Raw genomic sequence first — 20350 nt, forward strand, 5'->3', positions numbered from 1 at the left:
CCCCTACCCCCCTAAATCAACCCCTCCCCGAACAACATCCCTCCCCACTCTCTGGAGGGTTCGTCGACTTCCGTCCTAACAACCAGTGTAAACACATACCATCAGCCACAACAATTAATCCTCACCCCTGGAAACACACCCACACACACACACACACACACACACACACACACACACACACACACACACACATACACACGGAACACAATACTCCGGTAAAGATATCACGATACTGTGATATCAAATGATTGATCATGACACGGATAATGGAGGGAGAAAGTTAGGAGCTTAGAAAGATAATCCGCTGGCATGAGTAATGATATCAAAGCTACTGATTAAAAATCATGAGGGAGTTTTCGTCAGAGTAAAGCAGGTGTAGGTCCAGATGTCAAACGAGGCCAATGTCGAGTTGAGAGCACCGTTCACTAAGGCGGATGGGTTGGGAGTGACTGGAAGACAGCGGCAACTCAATGACTAAATTCCTGTTGAGGAACTTTGATGCGGTTTGAAACACTGGAGACAAAACTTGATTCAGAAGATCAAGTTTGACGTAATCTACTCAGAGGGATACGTGATGACAAGGTGGGAAAAGGAAGGGGTACCCACCATAGTGAGGAGGGACAATTTTAGAAATGCTGAAAGAAATAGGTGGTGACAACCCTTCCCCAACACCACCTCGCCACTTCGCGGCAGCATCACCAATATCAACACCATTATTAGCACCACACCACAGCCGACAGCCTTAGATCTATCAACACCACCAACACAAGAACTGACAACACCCCTCACCCAACACCAGCGCTACCATACAGCCATAGGTACCACCACCACCACCACCACCTACACCACGCCACAATCAATACCCCTGACCTTCTCGTCGGCCATTTACTCAAACACAACACCTTCCACCCCTCCCCATACAGGGGCACACTGGCTCTACCGTTACATCAACGGGCGATAACAGCCACTTGTGAGGAACCCCTCTCTCATCACCCTCGTCTGGTGATTACAGGAACCTTGATCTATACGACGGCAGTGACGACACCGCGTCGAATTGGTCTGGACCTCTCCACCGGGACATCTTATGCCTGACGGAGGGTCGGCCCCCTGTGCAGGCGAAGCCCGAGTAGAGCGAAGGTGACCCGACGCATCGGGGGCAAAAACTAATCCTTTACCGTTAAAACTAGAGCAGTGAGTCGCCCCTTCCGTGCCCGCTACTGTGTTACGCCCTCCTGACCTGACCATGTCCGCCGCGTTGCTCCAAGCAAACGGGGACGCCCCCGACCCTTGCAAGGACCATCGCCCCACGCAAGGCTACTGACGGCGTGTCACACACACACACACACACACACACACACACACACACACACGCCACGAAGCTATCTTCGTCGATGGTCCAGTACTGTGCACTCGAAGTCTACAAATAGCCATGCCAGTCCCCCCTCCTTCGAGTCGCTGGACAACACCTCATCCTTCGGCGACGCCGCCGCTGGAATCCATGAGCCATGAATTTTTAATCTGGTGCTGAAGTACACGCTACAGGTTCCCCTCCCCCTCTCTCCCCCCACACTCCCGTCCTCCACTCCTACCAGAAAACCCTCCCGCACGGACCCCCTACCCACCCACCTACCCCGCCCCCTTCCTCTTAACGCACCCCCTCCACCTATACTTTTCCCCTACCCCCTCGCGGCAACCTATCCCCCCTCTTCTTCCGTTTCGGCTTCTAATTTCCCTCCACCCCAAGTCTCTCACTGTTGCCACTTCCATAATCTCTCTCTCTCTCTCTCTCTCTCTCTCTCTCTCTCTCTCTCTCTCTCTCTCTCTCTCTCTCTCTATCTATCTATCTCTCTCTATCTATCTATCTGTCTATTTTTCAGCCAAGCATTCATCCTTCCCATCACAACACGCTTTAACCTCCCCCTCCCCCCACACACACACCAACGAATCACGGGTAACGAGGCGAATGTCACCTTGAGGGTCAACCTTGTTCTGGGTTAATGACTGTCCTGGGAACAACCCCACTCCCCTCCTTCCCCCACCACGCTCGTTAGCGGTGCGAAAGGGGGTAATTAGAAAGTCATCGGGGGCCAGACGGGGGGGGTGGGGTACTTATCGGGGGCCAATTGGGGGTAAAATTCCCTTCAAGAACATGATTCCCACTGACCTAGAAATGGGTTCCTACCTCACCCCAGAAAATAATCACAGAATAAGCGTTGCTTCTGAGAACTATTGACGAACTCCCTCACGTCCGAACGCGTCTTGTCTCGTTCCACCGACGGGCCGTGGCTGACGCTACCTCCCTGAGGGCTCGTACCACAGCACGCCCTACGACCCTAGAAGATAAGCATTCCTTACTCTCACCCGAAAATCCCGAGCAAGTTGCACTTCGTATAGATTTTCTCACGTATTCCACACACACACACACACACACACACACACACACACACACACACACACACACACACCACAAATCACGAGAGAAATGAATAATGCATATGAGACGAGGCTGCCATTCTACCTCCCCTCCCTGTTCTTGCGACTCGAGGAAGGACAGGGGTCTGCCAGGCGCTGGGCGAGTACCGGAGTTGTCTACCACTGTGCATGGGAGACGCGTGGAGACGACCACAACGGCAGTGGGTTTAGGACAGAGACACACCGCCTGAACCGCCATCATTAATCATCTACTATAATGATAATGATAATAATAATAAAAATAATAAATAATCATCATTAACATTATCATTATAATGATAGTGATAAGTAACCCCTGGCAGGTGGTCTTAAAAGGGACCCTACAAGGCCTTTATCACGCCTTTTCTACTCGTCCCTGTCGTGAGGTGGGTAGGGAGGAAGAGCAGGCAGGGGGCGAGGGGAGAGGCATAGGTGAATCTGGGGAGAATAAAAAGATGTGGACATGTTATCAAAGTCGGGTTGTGCGGGTGTGTGTGTGTGGGGGGAGGGGTCAGAAACCCCTCCAGATGGTCCTCGTCGTCTTATAGAAGACCAACAAGTCTATCCTGTGTCAATTCTTGCCTTTTAATAGCTTCCTTTACTTTGCTGTTGATCACGCTCGTCCGTCGTCCCTAAGCTTGGTTTCTGACCCCAGGCCGGGCGGGGGTTGCGCGAGTGTGCCACCTCCTCCTCCCCAGGTGGAGGGCTCAGTCTAAGGTTCAAGTCCACCGTAGACGGTAATTTGGCTTCCGCTCACCTGTTGTGGCCCGTTCGTCTTGGGGGGGGGGGTGCCTGAGGGCAAGGTGCAGTGTGGGCGTGGCCCGGAAAGGCGTGGCTTCGGTCCCTGACACCACACCCACCCACCCACACACACACACACACACACACACACACACACACGACCAGAATCACCTCCCGCATCACGTGACCACGGCCTCACGATTCTTACCCCCCCCCCCCTCTCTTCGAGTAATCCTTGACGCTAGCTTGACTGGTCATCCTCAACGCCTCACCTTGAGAGCGACCTTCAAATACTCCAGGCGCCATGTCCTGGTGGCAATCTCATCTTGTATCTCCACGAGGGAGGAAGTTGACCAGAATGTGTCCTCAGGACAGAATTCAGACCAAGACGTCCGCGAACCTCAGGCGATCAGCGGCTGAGAAAGCATTACGAATGCATTCGAGGAGGCGAAAGTAGGGGGGGGAGGGTTGTGGAGTTGAGGGAGTGCGGTGTGGTGTGGCGTGAGGTGCTGCCCGTGCGCGTTGGAACGCCAGGCTACCACCACACACCCCACCACCACCACACACACACACACACACACACACACACCCTATCCCCTGGTGACTCACTGTGGTAGCGCTACCACAGCAACCAGTCTCATGTCAGGCATGGTTCATGAAAACCACGTGTGTCTTGAACTGACTTGAATACACTCTGTGCCACAGTGCACAGCTACATATACACTGTGCCACAGTGCACAGCTACATATACACTGTGCCACAGTGCACAGCTTACATACACTGTGCCACAGTGCACAGCTATATATACACTGTGCCACAGTGCACAGCTATATATAACTGTGTTACAGTGCACAGCTTATATAACTGTGCCACAGTATACAGAGTATATAAACTATACCACAGTTACAGTTTATATACACTGTGCCACAGCACACATTATACAAACTGCGCCACGGTACACAGCTTATACACACTATGCCACAGTACACTGTATATAAACTGTGCCACAGTGCGCTGCGTATATACACTGTGCCACAGTGCGCTGCGTATATACAATGTGCCACAGTGTATAATAATCTATGCTACAGTAGACAGCATGAACACACTGTGACACAGTACACGCCGTAATTCAGCTGTGCCACAAATAAGACAGCGTCGGTAACACACACACATCGACCCATGGCGGAGGGTCTGTGGCCAAGGCTATACCTAACGGGGCTCAAACCCTTGACACAGGTATTGCCGCCCCGACCTGAACCACCCAGCCAGCCAGCCCACACACACACACACACACACACACACACACACACACACACACGTCCCAAGGATTTAGTAAATCCTCAGGGATGAGAACACATCCGTCATCCAATCAGCGACAAAATCATAACCACTTATCAATATAGAAAAAAATAACATTCGAAATTCCCTCCACCCATCTTTTGACGCAATGGTGGAACACAGGCTACTGAGCTACGCATAATACGCCCGCCAGCGTCACATCAGTTGAGATTCCCTTGTGGGCTGCGTTTAGCATCACAAACCTCCTGGGCATGACAGTACTATACCACTACACCACCTGATTCCCTAACCACACAATCGCCGCAGATCTGCACAAACAGATGTCCTCCTCAAACCTCCTCAAGTTTACACTTCAAGCATACGAGCAATCACTTCCTCAATGAAAAGGTTTGGAGATTCAAGGAGACTTGGCCCTAACTAGCAGGGGTTACATGTACATATTGCTCTGAGATCCCGAACCTTGTGGTGAGATACATATGTCTTCTACGCGTGAGATACATATGTAGTGTAGCAGGACACACACGTATGTAGGGTGGCAAGATATGTATGTAGTGTGGCAAGATACACATGTAATCTTGCTGTACCCTCAGTACAATAATGTAATCCTACTGTACCCTCCATAAAGCAAGTAATCCTACTGTACCCTCCATACAGCAAGTAATCCTACTGTACCCTCCATACAACAAGTAATCCTACTGTACCCTCCATACAAGGTAATCCTACTGTACCCTCCATACAGCAAGTAATCTTACTGTACCCTCCATACAACAAGGTAATCCTACTGTACCCTCCATACAACAAGGTAATCCTACTGTACCCTCCATACAACAAGGTAATCCTACTGTACCCTCCATACAACAAGGTAATGCTACTGTACCCTCCATACAACAAGGTAATCCTACTGTACCCTCCATACAGCAAGTAATCTTACTGTACCCTCCATACAACAAGTAATCCTACAGTACCCTCCATACAAGGTAATCCCACTATACCCTACGTGCAACAAGGTAATCCCGCCGCATCTCTGAACAACAGAGTAATCCCCCTGTACCACACTGTGGTAGAGACCCTTTCGTAAGCAATGTTTCGTAATCTTCCGTGTGCTGTTGGTGGTCTTTCGTGAGCTAGGTCACTTACGGGAGGTCTTTCGCCAGTCGTGTGAAGAAGTCGTTCGTAATCGCCTTTACTTCAGTATTCGTGACCGGTGTGTGCGTGTGCGCGTGTGTGTGTGTGTGTGTGTGTCACTATGGCGCTTGGCAAGTCTGTATGCTCAACACTTGGTATTGATTTCGATTCCCCATCTTTTTCACATGTGTATAAAAACAATAATCATTCTTTTTGGTGCGGGGGGATTTTACAGTGAATGCGCGTACGAATCACCCTGTGTTTTTCCAGCACATACTTGAAAGTATGACTGTAAACAGATTATGACTGTAAACAATTTACAGAGAAGGTAAAAAAAAGAAAGAAAAAAAACAGAAACACCAACAGGACAATGGTACCGACAAGCGACAAGAACGGAAGAACCACACGCGAGTGAACGGTTAAAAACAGACGGTAGAAACAGGTCAGAATTGCCGTGAAGGACAGAGTCACACTTCGTGAAATCATTTCCGTGTCGCCCATGATACTGTCTGGCTGCGAGGCACAGGGTGGAACAGACTGAGAAATCACGATCACAGTGGCAACTCGGGCCTGTTCCAGCCTCCCCTCCAATCCCAGCTCACCGAAACAGCCATGGCCCCAGCGCCCCGCCCTGCGATACCCTCCTACAGCGCCTCCTCCCGCCACGTCAGGAGCCCGGGCAGCATGTAGACCGTCCGGGCCGCTACCATGCACATGACTCCCCCCGGCCCGGGACCCGGCCAGGGGCGAGGGCGCAGCCCCAGCAGGGTAAACCTCAGGGTGATATAAGACTGTCTCGCGTCGCGGGGTTAGCACCCGCCCACCATCACTCACCATGCAGGCAGCCGGCCTCCTGAAGGAGAAGAACACTCATGAGCACGACCAGGGCAATGTGCGGCGGGTTAACGTGCACCGGGCCATGGCCAAGCCCGTCCTGGTGGCCTCCATCACCCAGGACGACTCGGACATGGCCACCATCATCAAGGAGGCCACGGACGGCATGAGCTGGGTCACCACCAAGGTCAAGGTACGTACGTGGCCGGGTCGTGAGACGTACGTGTATTTCCCATACGACCTCCCCATGACCCCCATCACAAGGTCGAGTTAGGTCAACGGGCCACTATCTCAAGGGGGAGGTCATCTAAGGTCGAGGGAGGCCACATGGCTCCTGAACTCTGACCCCCCTTCGGTCTCCTGGCAACAGGAGTGATCATCTCCATCAGGTAGGTCATGTCAACAGAGGTCTGGCAGGCAGGAATGGACCATTTGTGGGCCTCCAGCCCAGCAACAGGTGAGAACCCCCTCCCCAGCTCACCTGGTGCTGGGATCATCCCAGCTCACCTGGTGCTGGGATTATCCCAGCACTCGTATTTACACAATGCACCTTGAAGGTAAGTCCCCCACCCACCCACTAACTGTAAACTTTGTATACTAGATTTGCAACGCGCCTTCACCGTAAGTCACGCAATCCAGTACCTGTAAATTTTGTAAATCGACGCACTCTCTCTCTCTCTCTCTCTCTCTCTCTCTCTCTCTCTCTCTCTCTCTCTCTCTCTCTCTCTCTCTTTACCAATCAGCTTGGACTTCGTGGGCTGCGACTCGCGATTTGCACCTTATTCCCAGCGATCAGACGTCTGGCACCACAGTCCTGGCGTACAGGGTAATGGAATAACAGACTCAAAGAAGTAACGATCATACTGGCAATTCGGGGCTGTTCCAGCCTCCGCTCCCACCCCGGCTTACCGAAACAGCCATGGCCCCCAGCGCCTCGCCTTGCGATACCCTCCCACAGCGCACCTGACCCGTCGCGAGACACCAAACCCATCAACGTCAGGCGAATTATGGACAGAACACACCGTCGAATGGATCAAGGATGGTGCATGGAATATCATTAAGAATACACGAATGCCAGAGGGCACAGAAGTGCACCCCAGGGTATGCACATGAACCGGCCGATCCTCATACACACACACACACACACACAAACACACACATGCGCGACTGTGCAAACTGGATGTATGATAACACACGTAATGTCGTTACTCAATTCACGACAGTGTCGTATCCCAGTGTCTCCCGACATACTATCCTCGAATGCCACCTGGAGAGTGTACAATAACCATCCTCTCCCAGTGCTTCTCCTAATTACAGCCTGCCTTTCCGACTGCAACCTCATGTTTCATACCCGTAATCACCCCAGTCGCAAATTACAGTCTCCAGTGTCTTCTGCTGCCCACTGTGTTATCCCCCCCCCCAGAGATATCATCGATAATTTGCACCCCCGGCAGCCCTTTCCCCTCCCCCTGTGGCACCCAGGGTCGTACATGACGTGAACTGGTCTTGTATGAAGTGGCAGACTGACTGGTTATTTTGGCGCGGAGCGGGAGGGGGTCGCCCACGGGTCATCGACCTCGTGGGAATGGCATAGGAGATAGTCCCCCTCCCCCCACCCCCCCACGTACCCCTGCCCCTGGGGGAGCCATCTAGAGGACCTCCGGACACCCCCCACCTCTCTCTTACACACCCATGGGATCACGAACATCATCTCTCTCTAACACACCCAGGTGACACCACGTGTCTCTAACACACCCTGGGGTCACCAAAATCATCTCTCTAACACACCCAGGGGACACCAGTATCATGCAACACACCCAGGGGACACCCGTATCATCCAACACACCCAGGGGACACCAGTATCATGCAACACACCCAGGGGACACCAGTATCATGCAACACACCCAGGGGTCACCAGTATCATCCAACACACCCAGGGGTCACCAGTATCATCCAACACACCCAGGGGTCACCAGTATCATCCAACACACCCAGGGGTCACCAGCACCACCACACCTTACCTACATAACAACGTGTTGGACTGCATTAGACGACCCTGATCCGACCCTCAATCATGAGCAATCGATGGCCAATCAGCACTACCCAGCGTCGAGGTGACGGACACTGAGCCTTCAGCTTCGCATCCCCCTGTGTAGGTGTCACACGTCACTAGTATAACCAACGTCTAACTAGTCCACTAGCCGGTGTCAGACGTCATTGGTATAACCAACAACTAACTAGTCCACTATCCATTGTTTATCATGTAAAAAAAAAAAAAAGAATTTAGAAACATCTTTCACTCTCTGCCGTGTCATACACTTGGTACTTCAGTCCCTCCCCTGGTCGTGTCCATACTATGAAATTTAAGACTGCTTCAATTCCAGCTGGACATGCGAAGGCCAACGTCACTTACTTGTGTTCCTAGAAATTAAATACAAAATACAAAATGATAAGAGCTGGTGGGGTGGTGGAGGGGGGGGGAGTTGTCTACCAGTGAGATATTGTTAATGAAGGGGTCAGGTCAGGAAGCCGGGTCATCAATCCCAAGGTGTCGTACCGCTGAGGTCAAGTGGTCGTACCGCCGAGGTCAAGGGGTCGTACCGTCGTGCTCAAGGATTGTAACCGCTGTGCTCAAAGGCCGTTTCCCAAGAACACACTTTAATCTCTTCCCTGCCCCGACCCTCCACTCTCCACGCTACCCTCACACTTCACTTCCGCCTTCCAACACACCACCATCACCTGAGCCATACAGACCAGCAATTGAGGCCAGTGGGTCCGTAATAAGCATGGCTTCCCGACCACACACACACACACACACACACACACACACACACTGGCGATCAGAAACACCCACTTCCATGAGCTAAGGTAATGAGGGCTCCGACCTATGATGACACAGGCCATTGTGGTCTGGTGGGGTCAGTCTCCCTCCCTCACCACACATTCCTATGGGCCAGGATTACGTGGGCGATACATACGCTCGACCCCGTCATTACGTATACACGTATGAGGGAGAGACTCCCCTACAACACCCCTATGAGGAAGGTACTGGCAGTGTACTCCCAACTCCCTCGAATGTACTCAAATGTACTCAGATCATTTATACGTGAGTACTGTTCACAAAGACGTAAAGGTAACCGTAAGAAATAGTACCATGTGTTCAATAATAATTCTCCAATTGAACGATTAAATAATACACGAGGATGAATAATGCAAACTTGATGTAGTTTTGCATGTTTACGCTGTGAAGTGGGTCGCGTCTAATGTTTCTGTTCGGTGGAGGAGAGACTGTTTGGACCAAGAAACGAATTAGTTAAGGAAAAAATTATTACCGGAGAAAATTAAAAGATTATTATAGGAATTACATGAGAACAACGAAACCTTCAAGTGAAGACGATGTTACTTAACCATGAGTTATATTTTGTAACTTATGAATGTCGACGTAAATCCAGCTGTCTGTATCTTTAAGTACTTAAATAGACGAAGCGATGAAACTGTGACAGATCCGGGGACTGTTTCCTTTCTGTATCGGTTACTGAGAGAAGTCTTCAATTATTCATCTATTCTCATAGATTTATGATTTACCTTATAGATTTTCTCACAGTTCCACGTACAACTTGCACCTTGCGATAATTTCCAGCAGAATATAATCGTGTTTAACCTTGTGGAGGTAAATACAGTCACATTTTCTCTCATGCCTCACGGGCACGTTTTCTTCGAAACTGTCATGGCTAACTCAGTTAAATGTAATTTACTTGAAGTGCGTAAATGCAATGAATGAAATGAATAAATTCGAGTGACGGTTGAATGGACTTATGCTTTACTGGATTATGTTTCGCTTTGCCTCTACTAACCTTACACAGACATTAAATAACGATTCGAGTACGGTATGCGCCAGTAAACCCCGAACGCTACCGCCACTATTTACCAGCTTTATGGCCTTAGTCGAGTCAAAATACTGTAAAGAAATCGAGATTCGACAAATACATCTTAAGATATAAGATTCACCGGTGTAAATATCGCTAAAGCTTTTTAGTACCATTAGATCCTGGGGCTTAACGAGGTAAAATCGTACCAAATCTCCTCAACCATAGCCTTGCCTATGAGCGCGAGTGGAAAACGGTGGCGTATGGCAGCCCAGGCTGAGCAATGTTCCTACCTTTAACCTAAGATTCAATTCTTGTGGCTCTACTCTTCCTGCACTTTTACGACACTGTAATCCAGTTCACGATTCATGCCATCGTTATTCGTCCGTCAGGTAAGTAAGTTTATGATGGTTATTAAGAAAACATTATTACTTCCTGAAATTTCGTTTTGGTAATTGGCATAGTCTAATGTCAACACTCTCCTGCTTCCCTGACTGTATCACTCTTCGTGGCCATGAATACGGTCATAATACACACCGGAATACAATATATATATATATATATATATATATATATATATATATATATATATATATATATATTTTTTTTTTTTTTTTTTCATACTATTCGCCATTTCCCGCGATATCGAGGTAGCGTTAAGAACAGAGGACTGGGCCTTTGAGGGAATATCCTCACCTGACCCCCTTCTCTCTTCCTTCTTTTGGAAAAAAAAAAAGAAAAACGAGAGGGGAGGATTTCCAGCCACCCGCTCCCTTCCCTTTTAGTCGCCTTCTACGACACGCAGGGAATACGTGGGAAGTATTCTTTCTCCCCTATATATATATATATATATATATATATATATATATATATATATATATATATATATATATATATATATATTGTCTTTATTATACCACCTTGCAACAACTAAAGACCTTTCCTAGAGGAAACTGCGCTCCTTTATATATATATATATATATATATATATATATATATATATATATATATATATATATATATATATATATATATATATAATCACTAAGTCCCCCTACAGCTGTAAGCATACTAGTGACAATTTTCGTTGTGCAAGACCGAAATACCGAATAGTGTAGTCATCCATGAATGGCTCCCATTTTCTACAACACGTTTCTAGCATTAGAGAAAACCGTACCTCAGCCTGCCGACAACGTGTACATGTTAGTACAAAATTACTTCATTGATCTGTTTCGCATTCATCATGCGACTCTTACTGGCAAATCGTGACCCTGTCTCATGAGCTTGTATACCTTAACTTACCTTGCCTTCCTAACCCATAATCTCCTTCTATGGGGCCCCTGCAGCGCTCAGGAAGCCGCCCACGTCTACCAGGAGGGACCACAGGTAAAGGAGTGTGCTGACACTACATATTTGTATGTCTAGTACAGGACATCTGGTGTCATATATATATATATATATATATATATATATATATATATATATATATATATATATATATATATATATGTGTGTGTGTGTGTGTGTGTGTGTGTGTGTGTGTGTGTGTGTGTGTGTGTGAAGCGAATAAGTTTGAAAAGAATGCATTAGCAGGACAAGAGTATTAATGAAAATACATTTCTCGTCGCGCGCAAAAGTATCCACGTAATTGTAGGAATATTAAGTGGTCACAGGTCCACTGCACATAATGAGAAATTTCTGCTATAATCATTTAAGATTTATGCTATGCTAGGCAAAGCTAATTTTCCTAGGCTATACTAGACACGAGTAATTTAAATAAGGTAAGGTCGAGTTAGAGTTCTATAGCTAGACTAGGCTAATTTAGATTAGCTAAGGTCGAGAAAGATTTCCATAGCTATACTAGGCTAATAATTAAAGTTATCTAAGGTCGGGTTAGATTTCCATAGCTATACTAGGCTAATAATTAAAGTTAGCTAAGGTCGGGCTAGATTTCCATAGCTATACTAGGCTAATAATTAAAGTTTTCTAAGGTCGGGTTAGATTTCCATAGCTATACTAGGCTAATTCCAGTTAGCTAAGGTCCGGTTAGACTTCCATAGCTATTCTAGGCTAATTTCAGTTTAGCTAAGGTCGGGTTAGATTTCTACAAGTTATGGATGAATATCCCGCCTCCCTTGTTCGTCCTTTCTACCAACTGGGGCCGAATTAATCGCTCGGAACGACACCCACTGAAAAAAAAATGCGAAGTAAAACAATTTCCTCTAGGTACAAGTAGCGTGTTCAAAGGGCGTGTCCCGGTGTGTTAGCGTGCTGGCTACATTGGAGTGTAGCGTGTTGCAAGCGGGTGGGTATTGGGGCGTTAGCGTTGGAGGGAGGAGGATAGCGTGATGGTTATTTGCACGGATCATGTAAAGGAGTGATAGCACGTAGGAGAGCAGCAGCAGCGGTACAAACAGCAGCGGCAGCAGCGTTCTAGTTCAGCGACCATCGGCTCCCTGGGTGAGCTGGCGTGAGCAGCGTGTGTGTGTGTGTGTGTGTCAGGCGTGATCTACCGGTAACAACTTCCGTGGCGGTTGGTCCCATGTAGTTCAGTGGGATTTCGACCCCACCTGTGGAGCGTTCGGGGAGGTACTCGACCCCACCTGTGGGACGTTTGGGGAGGTACTCGACCCCACCTGTGGAGCGTTCGGGGAGGTACTCGACCCCACCTGTGGAGCGTTCGGGGAGGTACTCGACCCCACCTGTGGGACATTCGCGGAGGAACTCGACCCCACCTGTGGGACGTTCGGGGAGGTACTCGACCCCACCTGTGGGACGTTCGGGGAGGTACTCGACCCCACCTGTGGGACGTTCGGGGAGGAACTCGACCCCACCTGTGGAACTACATGGAAAATTAGTAGAGAGAGAGAGAGAGAGAGAGAGAGAGAGAGAGAGAGAGAGAGAGAGAGAGAGAGACTCACTAGAGCACAGAAGAGCAGAGTATCACACATAATCAAACGATCCAAAAACGCGATTTAGAAGTAAAAAAACATAAAAGAATATGAAGCAACCCGCCATTGACGTCTTGGCTAATCACCAATTAGCGTCCTTAACGACGTTGCTTGGCTATAATCACCCTGACGATTCATCTCCAACTGTTTCTTAAGAATAACACAAAGACAGTGTATATACACACACAGACGTGTGACTAGGAGGGAGAAAACAGTTCTCGAAGACACAAATGAGACAATATTCTGTCAAGATCTTCCCTCCTGTTGTTCCTCTCTGTCAATCCAAACTGCTTATATGGCGTTATATGGGAGCCATAAAGCGCTATACTGAAGCTAAAATGGTCTTATATTGTTATAGTGTTGTACTGCAGGTACACAGCGTCATGCTGCAGCTATAAGGTTAGACTGCAGCTGTACAAAGCTATGTAGCAGCTATAGTATGAAATTGCTGCAATACAACGATACACTGCAGTTGTACACTGCCATAAAGAAGCTATACAGTGTCCTACCACTGCTATATGGTGCTATGCTGCAGATATACAACGTTACACCGAAGCTATACAAAGTTATACCACTGCTATACGGTGCTATCTGCAGATATACAACGTTATACCGAAGCTATACAGTGTCCTACCACTGCTATATGGTGCTATGCTGCAGATACACAACGTTATACTGAAGCTATACAGTGTTATATCACTTCTATACGGTGCTATGCTACAGATATACAACGTTACACCGAAGCTATACAGTGCTACACTGCAGCTTAGGTCCCCTGCATGGTGACCAAGAGAAACATTCTCGACCATTGCTGCAGCCAGATCAAGGCCAGAGATCAACACATACATCTATCAACATGACCTTAAGAAACATTATACCAGGTCATACGTCTGAGAGGTAATTACTGATAGATTTGTCTATCTCAGCTGACGAGGATGGTGGACTCATTAATCATAATTAATGGGTAATTGCCCACGATGTCTTACTCCAAATGAAGGAAGGCTGTTGTCTGGTCAATGTAAAATTCCCGTGTCCTCATCGCCAATCGACTCAACAGAGTAAAGTCTCGTCAGATAACGGCTTCACTCGAAGGAATCCATCCTGTCCCTGCTACTGATTGTAGCGCAGCAAGAGTACTACTACTTTTTCAAATGAGTCCTCGGGTTAAATGATAATGAAAATAATAATAATAATAATAATAATAATGATAATAATAATAATAATAACAATAATAATAATAATAATAATAATAACAATAATAATAATAATAATAATAATAATAATAATAATAATAATAATAATAATAATCATTATTATTATCATTATTATTATTATTATTATTATTATTATTATTATTATTATCATTATTATTATTATTATCATTATCATTATTATTATTATTATTAATATTATCATTATTATTATTATCATTATTATCATTATTATTATAATTATTATCATTACTATTCCCAGGAATAATGAAAATTATATTGTGGTCAGCTGACGTCATTCTCCCTAATTTCAGCCCACTTGATTGCCTCCCCCAGCGCCACGACCACCCCAAGCTCTCGCCCCTTCCTGCCTGGTGCGGAAATTGCCGCAATCGACTCCACACACACACACACACACACACACACACACACACACACACACACTTTAACCTGGCCCTCTTTAAGCAGGCTGTGCCGTCGCTCGGCCTCGACATTCGACGTCATCGGGTCGAGCATTCGATTCCCTGGCACGCTAGGGGCTAGGCAGGCCCTAGGGCGATTACACCCATGCGCGCCTCCATCACTCACAGTCATGACGACCACAATGAACACCCACTGTGTTTGTGATAAACACCCACTGTGTTTGTGATAAACACACTGTATTTGTTATGATCACCCACTAAGTTTGTTATGAAGACCCACTGTGTTTGTTATAAACATACACTGTGTTTGTTATGAAGACCCACTGTGTTTGTTATAAACACCTACTGTGTTTGTTATGAACACCCAATGTGTTATGAACACCCACTTATTTATGAACACCCACTGTGTTTATGAACGCTCACTGCGTTTGTTACGAACACCCACTGTGTGAGGGGCTCCCCCTCTCCTTCAACTGGGTCTATGTCATCCAAAAACTATCAAACTTCAAACACAAAATGACACATTTAATTGCATTACGTAATTTTCGGATCACGAAATTCCCTTCTGAGGCGGATCTTAAAGTCGTCATTTCCTAGCGAAAAGAACGAGTTCTCGAAGTCCATTGCCCGTCGTGATGTGAATCCGGCTACCATAAAATATTTCCACGAACGACTCTACCCGGATTGAAACTTGTGTGTGTGTGTGTGTGTGTGTGTGTGTGTGTGTGTGTGTTGAGACGTCATGCCTGTGTGTGTGGGGAGGGTGGGGGAAGGTCTCTGCACGTCATGAGCCCGGTTCTTATCGCCAGCGATTCAAAGAGAACATGAAAAAGAGGCGAGGTGTATAGAGCCACAGGAACTGCATCGTCCTTATGATGTGACGTCCAACTGCAGGAGTTAAGACGTCGTGGCCAACACCTGCTGCAAGAGGCAGACGTCGTGGCCAACACCTGCTGCAGGAGGCAAGACGTCGTGGCCAACAACTGCTGCAGGAGGCAGACGTCGTGGCCAACACCTGCTACAGGAGGCAGACGTCGTGGCCAACACCTGCTGCAGGAGGCAGACGTCGTGGCCAACACCTGCTGCAGGAGGCAAGACGTCGTGGCCAACACCTGCTGCAGGAGTTAAACGTCGTGGCCAACACCGGCTGCACGAGGCAGACGTCGTGGCCAACACCTGCTGCAGGAGGCAAGACGTCGTGACCAACACCTGCCGCAGGAGGCAGACGTCGTGGCCAACACCTGCTGCAGGAGGCAAGACGTCGTGGCCAACACCTGCTGCAGGAGGCAAGACGTCATGACCCCTCAATACAATCCCCTCACGGATCATACCTCGGTGAAGCCATTAATCAGGAGCGGGCTAATCAGCACGCAGGGGCTGAGCGCACCTGCCAACCGGGGCAGTTAACTCGTAAGTACAGGGAACGATCGAAGCTGGCACACAAGAGGAGCAGCAGCCGCCAGCTTAAGCGTGGTTAAGAGGATGAACTTCAAGCTTAAGCGTGGTTATGAGGACGAGCTTAAGCTCAGGCGAGTGAGAAAAGCTGAAGTGCAGCTCGTGTGTGTGTGTGTGTGTGTATGTGTGTGTGTGTGTGTGTGTGTGTACAACCTCTGAAAGCTACCAGTATTCAACAGGCATGCATCAAGGTCGGGAACCTCCAATAAACATATGGTTAATGAACCTCAATGCGTCTCAGTGAGACGAGAAGCCATTGAGGGAAGACGCCAGTCAGTCAGAAGGTAGGAGCACCCGTGTTACGTCATGGTGCGACCCTTGAGGACGAGAGTACGACCCAAGACGGTACAACCCCTTTAGCACGACGGTTACGAACCCTTGAACACGAAGGTGCGACCCTTGAACAGGACGTTACGACCCTTGAACACGAAGGTGCGAGCCTTGAACAGGACGTTACGACCCTTGAACACGAGGGTGCGGTCCTTGAAACAGGACTTTACGACCCTTGAACACGAGAGTGCGACCCTTGAACAGGACGTTACGACCCTTGAACACGAGGGCACGACCCTTGAATAGGAAGTTCCGACCCTTGAACAGGACAGGACGACCCTTAAAAAGGAAGTTCCGACACTTGAAAACCAAGGTACGACCCTGGAACAGGACGGTGCGACCCTTCAACACTACGATACGACCTTCGGGGTACGGTAGCTTCGCCTCAAGCATAGCAAAGGGTCGTACCGGCATCGCTCGAGGGTCGCACCGTCGTGCTCAAGGGTCGTACCGTCGCCGTACCGGGTCGTGCTTAGGAAAGGGGGTGGGAGGAGGGGGTGGGTAGGTTATCGACCAATCTAATTAGTCTGGGTCGTACAACCGTGTCGGAATGTAGCGGCCAACACGAGCCAGGTCGCGGTGGCAGGAAGCGAGCGTGTCATCATGCAGAAAAAGCAGACAAAAAAAAGAAATATATATTACTTACATATATTACAGGCTGGAAGGAGCTTAGACGCCGAGACCAGCGCTATTATCACCTCGGGCCATAAAACTTAACTAGAAACAAGACGTGAGCCTAATTACCCTGAGTCCACATCTGGCGTCCCGCGAACTTATTCGCCCTCCCTGGCGAAGGCCAGACGTCGAAATCACCAACACGTGCCGGTGGTCATGACCCGGCCCTGCGTGAGGTCATTAATGGATTACTATTACCAGGGTGTGCACGTGTACAAGACCAGTATGATAGATGGAGCACTGCGGTACTAAACTCCGTCTCCTGTAGGGGTCATGACCTGTGATCCCCCACCCCCTGGGGGAGAAGGGCATGACCTAAGCTCTCCCTCCCTGGGGGAAGGTGATGATTTGTGCTCTCTCCCCCCCCCCCCCCCTCCCATGACCTTTGCTCCCCTGGGGGAGGTCATGACCTTCGTTCCCCCCTGGGAAAAGGTCATGACCTGCTGACCTATGCTCCCCCTGTGGGGAAAGGGGAGGTCACCACCTTTAACTAAGCCCCCCCCCCTTCCCACGAGGAGAGGTCATGACCTCATCCCCCACCCCTGTGGAAGGTCCCCCGGCCGAACATGATTCAGTCATGGGGTCAGCCAGCCACTGGCATCCATCCACCTGTGAGGGGACGAGAGCGAGGCGCAGAGGGAGAAGGTGTGAGGGAGGTCTAGCGTTAGAGGCTCCAGGAATGAAAACATTTCTATCAAGTGAAAGAAGCATGAAGGAAAGCAGCTGGGGGGGGGGGAAGATTGAGGAATACTGGGGGAATGACGCAGCGAGCGGGCAGGAAGGAAGGAAGGAAGGATGGTCTGGTCTGGTCTGGCTGGTGAAAGGGTGCGAGACAGGGCTGGGAACGAACTCTGGGTCTGGGGGTATACATGTGCGACAGGAGTCCAGAATAGCCGAGCGAAGGGCCCCGAGGACCTCATGCATCATGACGATGTCGGCTCTCTCTCTCTCTCTCTCTCTCTCTCTCTCTCTCTCTCTCTCTCTCTCTCTCTCTCCTCTGCTCTGCCCTGCTCTCGTAGCCCCTGACCCCCGCTTGTGCTATAGTACTGGTGTGCAGTGTAGGTCAACGTCAGAGACCTTCCTCACCGGAGGTCTAACTCGGGGTCAGATGCATTCAGAAATAAACAAGAAGACATTACACGTAACGGCTCCTAAACTCAGAAAAAAAAGAAAAAAATAATAAGCTTTTTGGGGGTTTACCTCTTTCCGTCGGCCACCAGAGCCGCGTCATCTGCAAACAGCAACTGACTCGACTCCCGCTACCCCGAGTATGCTTTACAGCATACCCGACCATCATCGCTGTACCACGCCACTCGCACATCGTTGCCCAGCTCGCCCAGCGTGCGGTCGGCTGTACTGGAAGGGAATCCGCCCATACATATGTCACCATCCTCCGCGGTACACACACTGGTTCATGAAACACCCCCCGTGACGAAACACTTGAAACCCTGCGATGCCATGCATTTGAAACTCTTAGTCTGAGGCGAAACCTTTGAAATTCTGTGTGTCTCTGAATCGAAACACTTCGTTCCTAGAACGAAACACCGGATACACTTACCAACGGAACATTTCAAGCACTTGGTGTTGTCTCAAACGAAACGTATGAAACTCTCGGGGTGCCTCAAACGAAACATGAAACACTAGGTGTTGTCTCATACGAAACATATGAAACACTCGGTGTGCCTCAAACGAAACATTTCAAACACTTGGCGCACGTTAAGCAAAACATCTCAAACACTCTTAAGCTTGTCCGAGCGATGAGAGGTTTACGACTCACACAATAAGTCCCGAATACAATTTGCTTACATAAAATACAAGTGAATTCAAGCAGCAACCGACCACTGGGTCGTAACGAGGATGACTGTGATGGTGGAAGAGAACAGACTCTTTAGACAAGGTTGTGGGGCGTCCCTTTTGTTAACTTAGACAAGGTTATAATGGTACCTATCAACTCTTGAGAGAGATAGAGATGTCTCTGTTACTCTCAAGCTGGTAATCAAACAATGGATAACGGGCAGACCAGCATAGTGTATAACGACAAAGCGAGGTAAAATGATACGCGTCATTACCACATACGTAAATCAACGATGAATGAGTCAATCATTACATATATATGAATAAGACCATTTCTCCGCAGGGGAACAACCCTGTAATGTAATCTAACTCATCCAGTACCAGGATGGGCTAACACCTGCCGTGCCTAGGGGGTTCGAACCGCCGTCACCCACGTTGTCAGTGCAGAAGAGCCCCACGCCACCACCCTTCCCCAACCTGGCCAAGTACACCGAGGTCGTGCCGCGCTGAGTCGTGTCCTGGTATTCCCGCGAGCACACGACAACGACCCCATCCCCTCCTTCCTTTCCCTCCCTCCCTCCCTCCCTCCCTCCAGGCTACATACACGACAAAACGACATATACAACATCCATAAACGTCAAGTTACCCAGGACTTTACACACACACACACACACACACACACACACACGGGAGGGCAGCAGTACTCTGACACGCCCGGCACGCCAACTGTGCAGTTCTACACTTGAAAAAAAACACTTTCCCCCTCCCCCCCCCCCAACCCACAGTGTGAGGTGGGTGTAAGTAACGACTTTAGAGAAGAATGCTCGTTATAACCGTGTGTGTGTGTGTGTGTGTGTGTGTGTGTGTGTGTGTGGTGTACTTGCAGCGGTGCAAACAGCCTCAGAGGTTCGTCTGACGTCACTCCCCCTCCTCACAGCCAGCAAACTTACCCCTTCCCTCCTCCCTCCCTCCTCCACCCAGGATGGATTTCTTTATCAGACATGCGAGGCAACACGGGTCCTCTCCCCCCCCTGGGGGTAGTGGGAGGGTGGGAGGCAGGTCAGGTCCTGCCCCGTTCCCCCGACCCCCTCGACACCCAGCTGGTAACCCACCGGGCGTGGAAGGCCTCCACCCTCCCTACCTCCAGGACCTCCCGCGGGAGGAGCAGGGTGAGGTGGGCTTCCTCTGGGGGCAAA

The 20350-nt window shown here is 49.0% G+C and overlaps 1 protein-coding gene across 10 annotated transcripts in view; it reads left to right on the plus strand.

Annotated features, from left to right (window-relative positions):
- Nucleotides 1–20350, plus strand: part of LOC139757780 (uncharacterized) — a 207506-nt gene that overhangs the window by 114286 nt on the left and 72870 nt on the right. For 3 of the 10 annotated variants that reach the window (XM_071678568.1, XM_071678570.1, XM_071678576.1), the window contains exon 1: nucleotides 5852–6643. The exons of the other annotated variants lie outside the window; for them this stretch is intronic. In XM_071678568.1, the coding sequence (XP_071534669.1) occupies nucleotides 6452–6643 (192 nt within the window). In that variant the 5' untranslated portion in view covers nucleotides 5852–6451. Of the gene's footprint in view, nucleotides 1–5851; nucleotides 6644–20350 lie in introns of those variants that run through there. 10 annotated transcript variants of the gene reach the window in all.

Source organism: Panulirus ornatus, chromosome 28 (assembly GCF_036320965.1).
Source record: "Panulirus ornatus isolate Po-2019 chromosome 28, ASM3632096v1, whole genome shotgun sequence".
Lineage (NCBI taxonomy): Eukaryota > Metazoa > Arthropoda > Malacostraca > Decapoda > Palinuridae > Panulirus > Panulirus ornatus.